Below are 10056 nucleotides of genomic sequence, written 5' to 3'. Positions count from 1 at the left end.
CCAGAAGGCCGTCCCAACTGTTTAATAAATAAAAAAAAATCCAATCCAATACAGCAACCTGCAGGATTCAAAAGTTGGAAGAATCCACTTCTGTGAGACCTGTATAAATGCGAGCTTCTATAACACATCTAAATTTTAATTTACTGTGATGTTGAATGTGAAAATCCAATGCGAGATGCAGTGATAAATGCACTGCGGGCGTTCCATACAAAGCGCCCTCTGTCGTCTACAGTGTCAACATGTGTGTCTGTTTCGTTTTGTCATGTACATCATGTGTGCGCGCGAGTGCGAGGTAACTGTAAGTAGGGCCTAGCCTGTAGGGTTACTTATTTAACATTGTTAAACTTAACAATTGAAAATACGGAGTGTTTTTAGTGATTATTTTGAATCATGTAATAGGACATAAAGTTAGCATTTTTTATGTATATTTCTAGCTCGGCCTGCCTGGGTGCAAGACCTCTCTATCTAGGCCTAGTTAAGCTAGCCTAAGGCTAGGGCTTAGAAGTTCTCATAGGCCTAGGCCTAATAGACCTAGGATAGTAGGGGCCTAGGCTAGCCCATCATGCATAGCCATACTACATACTGCTGGTAACTGCAGAGGTCCCGGCCTTCTAGCCTTAGTTAGTAACACCTAGGCTTAGGTCCTAGCCCCTGACAAGCCTAGTAGTAGTAGTAGTAGTACAGTCGGCAGTGATAGACTATGCATACGTACAGGATTCTGTTATTAATAATTAATGGATTCCGAACGAATGCCCTCCCCAGTGGCATATCCGGGGGAGGGGAGGGGCCCAAAAATCACGGTCAAGTAGTTAAAATCACCTAAAATGACCTTATTTCTCGAATTAACTGATCATCGAGCCCCCCACACTTCACCCATCGAGCCCCCCCCCCATTTCAAGACTTCTAGATATGCCACTGGCCCTCCCTACTGCATGAGTTGTAACTTCAGTACAGTTTTCTTCCCAGGCCTAGCCTAGTGCCATCAGACGTATGGCTAGCAGCAGGCCTAGCTTAGGCGTATGCCTAGTACTAGTAGTGGCGCTAAAAGGCCCTAAGCTTTAAATAATTAATAAGCTATATAGGCACTAGGCCTAGTAATAAAAACCTCCTGCGTTGGTTTTACGCTTTATTTTTTCCAGAATTATGGCAAATATACAGTATAGCAGCAACGTACACATAGCTTAATGGCACTTATTAATGTCAAAAACATGTGTAGTCAACCAAAGTTGACAATGCTTTTGAATTAACAAGGATGAACATGCTCTATCAAAATTAGGTTTATCAACCAAAGTATAAAATTATGATTGCATGTATTTGTTGATTCTTATTTAAACCAGTGTAAAGGCGATGGCAGTTGAGCAGCATCGCCTGTTCATTGGAGGGCTCTTCAAAGGGATATCAAAGAGTGAACTTGAGCAACGATTCAGCAGATACGGTGAAGTACAATCTGTAGATATCATCTCAAGGTTCGATGAAAATGGTAAGTTGTGTTTAAGTCTGTCCTCTCACATTCATCACACTCTTTTATTGATAATTTTAGCAGGCTGTGGAAAATTAAAGCTATTTTTTATATTTCTTGGTGTTTTTCTTGGTGTTTTAAGTGACATTATATCATTTTAAGAGTGTTTTTTTGTCATTTTATGAATTTTGCTTATCATCAATTTTCAGGTGAAGTGTACAAAACATTTGGATACATTGATCTGAAGGCAGACGATAACAATGTCAAGAAATGTATGTCTAATTTTAATTGTTTGAATAATTTGATTTATTCTTTATAGTTATCTGGAATGGACCCCTTGCTTTATTTTTGGCTTTTAGTTCAGGCCTTGGTCTACGCCTAGGGCCTACACTGTACAGTCTTTTGTTCCACATTGAATTAAAAATGCTTGCAATACAAAACATTCATATTATACTGTACACAAACATCTAATGTAGACGATTATTTGAAACAGACTAGGCCTAAGCCTAAAAGTAAAAGTGGTATTTCTTATTTAAAAAGTGCTTTAAATATAATTTATATAAATATATTATTTCAACTATTAAATGACTTAAACATAGACATAGTATTTGCTACAGTAGTAAGATTAACAATTTTCAATCTTATTGTATAAAGCCAGTGTTATGTATTGACCTATATGTAGGCTACTATGTCTGACGACATGTACGCTTCCGCCATTTAAGGCTTCTTCTATGAATGGAATGACCTATACGAAGCACGAGCTCTTGTAGACCAAACCCAATACTGTTTTTGATTTTAATCGTGCTGAAAATTTACCCATGAAGGATTGGATATTGTACACCACACACAACACAGAGCCGGTGGAACGTTTTCAAAGTGGGGGGGGGGGTTGTGGGCCCACTAGTATTTATTTCTGATCATACAAAAATCTGCATAGACAGATATTTTCTGCCAACAAGTTTAGATTTCCTACACTGTAATATAAATATTATTTATACAGCTTATATTTCTTATTTTCTTCTATCCAGGCCTTCAAACATACAATGGAAGCAAATGGAAAGGTCACAGCCTGACAATACAAACAGCTAAAGAGAGTTTTCTTCAAAGGTGAGATAATTTAAATTAAAGTCCTCATTTTCTTTTATTAGATACTTTTACTGTGACATTATTTTACTTTGACATTATTTTCTTATTTATTAATTTGGCATCATTGCCTATACACTAATATGTTATATTAGTGCATAGTTTGGTTGACTTTTTGTACAGTATTTTCATTCTACAGTATGTGATTATTGTTTGGACATAGAAAAAAACAGAAACTGAAACAAAGAAATACCTCTTGACAGGTTCCAGAATCACCGAAGTCATAGTTATTGTCCATCTAATATACAATTGGAAATTCAACTTTTGACATTAATCTAATTAACTATAGTAATTTGTTGTCAATTTTGTTTATTAGATTGAAGAGGGAAAGGGAAGAAGAAAAATCCAAAGAAATAGCAAAAAAGGCCAAGAAGACTTTGAGTGCAAAAGAGAGGTTGCAGGAAAGTTTCTCAAAAGCTGGTGTTAAAGATTTCAACATCAGGAATGCTGTACCTGGCTCTGAGATTCCAGGAGAAAAGGTATACATATCTTAAATTATCTAATAAGTGCCACTCTTGAACAAGCACAGCAGCATTTATTAGAGATATTCTTTTATGTATAAACAGCACAGTGCTTTATCAAGAGTATATAACTACAATGTGTTTGAAAGAAACAACCTATTTTTCAGGAAAATAATAATACAGGTTATAATTTGAAACAGTGTGCAGACTCTTCCACTTCTTTTGAAGTATTTAGATCATAGACTAATTCCGCACATCCAGTGGAATATCTAGGAGGCTTGGAATTACAGGGAGGGGAAGGAGGAGTGATGGGGGACTGGGAAGGGGAGACATGTGTCCCCTACCCACCTCTTAGATACACCACTGAGCACAATAAAATTTCATTCAAAAACAATCACTTGTTAGGTACAATTGTTCCTAGTTGGACAGAAACAAATGTTGATGAAATATCTTGACTAAAAACACAGCAATGTGACCAGCAACATTCTCTGACTCATGTCCATTTGGTTGGCAGCCCAACATATACTAGTGTTCCCCATACCTCCTTACTAATTTTTAAGATCTGACAATTGTTTCTTATTTAATTTCCCCCAGAATTGGACTGTCACAAGATTTGGACGAGTTGTTCCTATCATATACATTCGCAGCAAAAACAAGAGAAAGGTGAACAAAATAGACCCGAGCAAGCACTCTCATGCCTTCAGAAGATTCAAAGATGAGAAGGACATTACCTTCAATGTAGATAAACTGACTTGGGAGTTAGATGCTGTGGAAGACAATGTGCAATATCAGAAAAGGATTGGAGCTTATAGCATCCCAACAACAAAGAAAAAGAGAAAGCTAAGCCACCATGTAGATTCTAACTTGTCAGAAAATAGTGATTCCGAAGTTTTAACCCACCAGAGTGCAGGGAATATGTTTTCTTACCAGTATGAAGGTGACAAGATGAAAGTTGATGACTTTGAAATTGTCTCAGAAAAATATGGCAAGTTTAGCCATCAAGAGGCAGATACAAAGACACAACATGTAGTTCTTCACTACAGAGTTTATGAATCGTCATCAGAAGATGAAAGTGTTTCACATGAAAATGTTTTAATACTACCAAAAGCAAAGAACAATTCTTATATAAGTTTAACATCAAAAAGCACTGATGGAGAAAAAGGACAAAATGAAGAAATTGATGTTCCAAATATTTTACCAGAGACTCAACAGAAAACTTATAACAAAGAATTGATTGAAAGAACTTCTGACATTTTAGAATCAGTTTCTACCAAAACAAAATTAAATCAATCAAATTATGACTCTGATAACCAGAATATAAAAAGGATTTCCACAGATACGGTTGATGTCTCCAGTAGTAAAAGTAACTCTAATGATGATGATAAATCTGAGAAGGATTTAGAAGAAGCAGATAATCAAATAACAGTGAAAGAACTTGATTCTCTGAGAAATAAATCAGTACCAGAAAAAGTTTATGAACAAGATTCTGGTTACCTTATATTTGGTACGAAAGATCCAGTTGATACAGAGGAAGATGTTCTGGATATGGTGAATACTGATTCATCCAGAATGTTTTATTACCAATCCGCAATTAATCCAATAACAAATGAAAACATAGAGTTCATGGTACTGGAACCGCAGGGTAAAGAAACCAAAGAGTTACATGTATTGCAGGAGGATTCAGAAGAAAAAGACAAAAGCAAAGAGGAAAGAGAAGAAAATGAATATAAAGTGAATGAAAGTAAAAGAGAAGATGAAGAAAGAGAAGGAAATCAATCTAAAGCAATGATAGATTTCATAGTCCTGCAATCTGAAAAATGTTTGGAGAAAATGTCTGTTGAAACAAAAGCAAGAAAGGATTATGTGCTAGATGTCGAAGGTCAAATAGAATATGATGATACAGATTCTGTCTCTTCTGCTAACACTGATGATGTCTGTTCAGGAAAGTGCATTATGAAGTTGGCAGGAAAGAAGTCAAAGAGGGAACCGGATGCATTAGGTGTAGTTGAGTTTGGAGACGAGATAGCTCCATCAGCAGTTGAAAATGACCGTGATAGCCACTTGAAAAACCAAACACTACAAGGAAGTGACAACAGTAGTGTATATGGTGATGAAGATCAAGAACCCAATGAAGCTGTTGAAGGGAACAGTAGTGATGATGATGTTGAGGCCAGTAGTGATAATGGAAAAAATATCGGTAATAAAGATAATGAAAATGAAGATGCCAGTACTGGTGAAGATGTCAATAATGATGATGGCATTAGTGATGAAGATGGCAGTGGCAGTACAGATGGAAGTAGTGATGAAGATGGCAGAAGTGATGAAAATGGTCATAGTGTTAAAGACAGCAGTAGTGATGAAGATGCCAGTACTGGTGAAGATGTCAATAATGATGATGGCATTAGTGATGAAGATGGCAGTGGCAGTACAGATGGAAGTAGTGATGAAGATGGCAGAAGTGATGAAAATGGTCATAGTGTTAAAGACAGCAGTAGTGATGAAGATGACAGTAGTGATGAAGATGAAAACAGCAGTGATGAAGAAGATATCACTGATGAAATGACTCAAAACCTGATGTCACCAAGTTCTCTCGATGGCAGAGCTGTATCAGGAAGTAGTTCTAAGAACTTAGATATCAAAGAACACAAAAAGGTTCTGGATCGCAGGGTTCTTGCTGTAAGTCCTGCAAAGCAGGCATCTTCAAATATCAAACGACTGGAATCAGTGCAGAAGAGGAAGGAAGTGGTGTTAGGACAGAAGAAAGCAATACAGATGGCCTTAGCAGCTGTGGTAAATTCATAAATAATTCTATTGTTTTCCTGGCAATTTTAGTTGTACCAAAGCTAAAAGTTTTATAATAGTCGAATTGTAAATAATTGAAATTTAAATTATGGCACAAGAGACCAAAATTAAAAAGAAATTGAGATGTCTGAACTATTATGCAAATTATCTAAAATTCTAAAAATCTAATATATATGTATATATACAACTCATAACTAACTCATAGGGTGAAAAATCCTTTATCTATATCTCCTTAACGTCGTTAAAATTTCCCCTCTGTCAGTATTTTCGCCTTAAAGTATTATTTTTAACCCTTTCCATTGTTATCGTTTCCCCCTATGGTAGTATATAGTCGTGTATACATACAAATTTGTAGCGATTAAAGATATGAAGTAACCAAGTTCATCTGCTATTCGCATAACTACGTTGTGTATGATTGCTGTCTCTTATACACATCTAAACAAGTGAGGTTTCAGTCTGTAGCACTTCCATGATAATAATTCTGGATTTATATAGCGCCTCACGATTAACAACAATATGATTTTATTCAGGAACTTTCGTCCCAATCTATTAAGCCCCATTGATTCGGGTAAATCTCATGAATAAAATCATTTTGTTAGTCTTAAAAGTGCATTTTTTACTATACTAAGTAAAGTAAACACTCATAATGCTTGCATTACACGCAGGTTTAAGAATTATTTTTAAAAAAAGTATATAGAAGACTATTTTTAAATCTGCAAGATTTGCAGTAAATCCATAGGTTGCAGTTTAAGGGCTGCAGTTTGTGGAGAACTTGTTGCTCTAGTGCACTGAAGGATTATTGGAAGCTAACTATGGCTTTCCATTAGAGCCTAGCTAATCCTCAGAGTGTTCTTTCAACTGAAACTGTCTCGTTCTGTACTTAGGATAGCAAGACTGGACCAGCCCAGGGAAAACACATCATCTTTGACTCAGATGATGAAGAGGAGCATGATGGTATGAATATTCTCTTCCAAGATAAAGCTGATCCATCTAAATTGGTAAGAGTCATAGTCTAAGGTCTGGCATCTTGCCAACTCCGTTTTTATAGTCTGTTTAGTTCCTATAAAATCGTACTGTATAAATATCACATCCTTGTTTGTTTTAAAACTTACACTCTAGCTTAGGCAAGACTTTTTATAAAACTAATGACAGACAATGAAGCGATTAGCATAGTAGCACAAGTAACTCAGTTGTGTTCACATATTTTATTTTTACTTTATATCTGTTGAAAATGTTAAACATCCAGAATATATACAGTATATACTTTTAAAGAACAGTTATAACTTGCTAAGTAACCAGTACAGCTTTTTAATCGAAAAAAATTTGAGCTTAAAAAACAAGTTTTTTTTGTGTACTTGCCACCTAAATGCTGTCTGAATTTATTTTTCTCTATGGAAAACTATTCCCTGGTTCAGGGCAGCACTAGTGAATTTATATTCCTGCTCTATATTATCTGTGTCTGCATGAGTTGATGCTTTAACCCTTAATATATACACTAAAACCTTAATTATTTGTATTCAATTTTTAGACCAACAAGGGACCAATTCTGTTTGCAAGTGACGAGGATAGCAGTAATGATGAGGATGATAATGCTCGTTTCCAAATTAAGCCACAGTTTGAGGGAAAATCAGGAGAAAGAGTAATTCTTTACATCAAATTTTGATTTCTTTTGTAATATAATATATTAAGTATAAAGAACACAATGACATTGAATATGCCTCGCCATCATTTTAAAATATATATTTAAATTTTTTGGAATTACAAATTCTTTCAGCATTCATATTGTACATATTGTATATTTTTGATACCCATCCCCCAAGTGGGTGGAACATTTTGTGTGCATCCATCTCTTGTCTGCAGTCCTCATTAGATCTCTATCCCATTTGTGTACATACATCTTGTGGGTGCGTATTTTGTTTATGTTATCCATTCTTTCTGTGCAGCTAGCTCAGTCGGCTAATCTATGGTGTTAGCCACTATGTGCGCTGCACCGTGAGATGTTTTGGTCCCCGGTTTAATTTCCATCGCTGCTCTCTTTGTGTTTCAGCTGGAGGGCTGAAATGCAAGTTTCAAAAACTGCACCGTTTTTCAGATGAGACATTTAAGCGTTGGTCCCGTGTGCAAGTTGAAGAACGCAGTACACTCTTTGGAAGAGAGTAGGGAATTGTCATCCCTTTTATTGCCCAATCACCACCAGAAGGACCCCACTAGAAATAAGTCTTAGGAATTTTGTGGGTTATCCTTTTTATGTATATTATATCAAAGATACCCAATCCAGTGCGCATCCATTCCCTGTGCATTATCCCCATGTGTAAAATCATTCCCTCGTTGTGCATTTACTCTGTCTGTCTGCATTTACTCTGTCTGTCTGCACTCGTCCCCTTTTGTCCTATAATCTTAGAATGAACAAAAATGATGCATTTGTAACCTTCTATGAGTATATGTTATAATTTCAATTTATATTTCAGTTGCGTAAACTACAGGAACAGATTGGAGGTGATGATCGATTTACGATGGATAAGTCGTTCCTTGAGGATCAAAGTGGTATGCACACATCACATTCTTTTTCCTACTGGCTGAGAATATTTTCCATTATCAAAAATTAATATTTAATGAAAAAACCCTTTGTTTATAATTCTAGATGAAGATGACGATGATCCCAGTCATTTGATTCCAAACTCTTTCGCTGATGAAAGTGATGAAGATGTTGACAATGAGGTTGATTTGAAGACAGAGAAGGAGAAATCTCTAAGCATCTTGCAGAGTATTGTTGGAACTAAAGGCATCATTTCTAGACCAAAGGAGAAGATTGGGCAGAAATTGGGTTTCAGGTAATCACTTTTGTGAATATTTTACTCACTCCAAATCTACATTATTTTTTCACCCATGAGGAACCTGGCAGAATTGCGAAGTGGCGCGTATTTATGTTGCGGCGCTAATATATTCTGTCATTAGAGGTAGTTGCACATCATACTACACGGAAGCATGTGACACAGCGTGTAATCGGAAGGTCGGGGTTCGTGACCAATGCTTGTCGCACTACTTGTGGCCTTGGGCAAGACACTTTATCTGCTTTTGCCTCTCTTCAATGGGTACCTGGTAGGAGGTGAATGATTCTGGTTGAAATTATTGGTGCTGATCACACGCATAACTACGTTGTGTATGATTGATTCTGTACCCAGTGACCAGGAGGATAAGCAGCTGGATACGTGTATACGTGTATAATACTTTCAAATAAATAAATAAAAAATAAAAATTGTTCAAAGTGTTAACGAATTTGCAATTAGCACCATAAGATAAGTTATATCGTATATATCAACATTTTTTTTTTTTGTTAGGGAACCAGACCGAATTTCATTGTATGTGTATTGTACATGTATATATGACAAATAAATCTATTGAGTATATAAATAGACCAGCAAGTAATCATACATAATGGCTATTCTATTTAATCCATTCATTTCTGAGTAGATATATTTGGTAATTTTGAATACTCTTTTATTAATTGTGTGGGTTGAATACCAAATTTATCTTTTTTTTTCTTATTCCAACATCTTGAAATTTCAGTTATTAATTTTTATCTTTCTAAATATTGTTTTATTGCATATTATATTATAGTAATTAATAATTTCAGGGGAATGATGATACGGTATGATCCATCCAGAGATGACCACACCCAATATGAAGTGCAGAGCAAAGAAAAAAGGTAAAACAGATTCTATTATGTGTGCCGTAGATAACAATTCCTTAATTAATAAACAAATTATGAAATATATTTCATGGAGATATATTGAATTCAAATAATTTTAGCTTTAATCATTTAACATCTCAATTCATTCTCAACCAATGAGGATAAATTTTTACTGAAGAGATAAAAGTTATAGATGGTGCACTTCATGCATATTTCAAGCTATGAAATCAATCATTTTAATCAGCTCGCTTGCGGAAATTTGAATTTTAGGCAGTCCTATCAACATTTAAAAAACAAGGCCTATATGTTTACTTTGCAAAATTTTTGTTATGTTTAATTGCCTTCTTGTGTAGACCCTCCTCCTTGGAAGGAAAATCTGCAAAGAAAAGTAACGAAGCTCCAGAGATAATTGTACCTGAAGTCTCTAAGGAAAAGTACTTTGAAGTGAGTGGTGATATTACAAACGCTTTTGGAAATGACAAAAGAAAAATTGACACCGT

General features: G+C 35.5%; 1 protein-coding gene across 1 annotated transcript; it reads left to right on the top strand.

Moving 5' to 3' along the window:
- Nucleotides 1-238: 238 nt before the first annotated feature.
- Nucleotides 239-10053, top strand: LOC117101335 (nucleolar protein 8-like; the record flags this gene model as incomplete). Its single annotated transcript, XM_033241296.1, has 12 exons — nucleotides 239-292; nucleotides 1338-1480; nucleotides 1669-1731; nucleotides 2488-2566; nucleotides 2919-3081; nucleotides 3658-5853; nucleotides 6750-6863; nucleotides 7394-7504; nucleotides 8334-8409; nucleotides 8507-8696; nucleotides 9500-9571; nucleotides 9910-10053. Coding segments are annotated over exons 1-12 (3404 nt in total), but the record flags the coding sequence as incomplete, so codon positions are not given.
- Between the last annotated feature and the right edge of the window lie 3 nt (nucleotides 10054-10056).

This window comes from Anneissia japonica, unplaced genomic scaffold (assembly GCF_011630105.1).
Source record: "Anneissia japonica isolate Jap-2015-1 unplaced genomic scaffold, ASM1163010v1 scaffold5672_len53146_cov122, whole genome shotgun sequence".
Taxonomy (NCBI): Eukaryota; Metazoa; Echinodermata; class Crinoidea; order Comatulida; family Comatulidae; genus Anneissia; species Anneissia japonica.
Note: the sequence above shows the minus strand (reverse complement) of the source record. Positions and strands in the feature narration are given on the sequence as shown.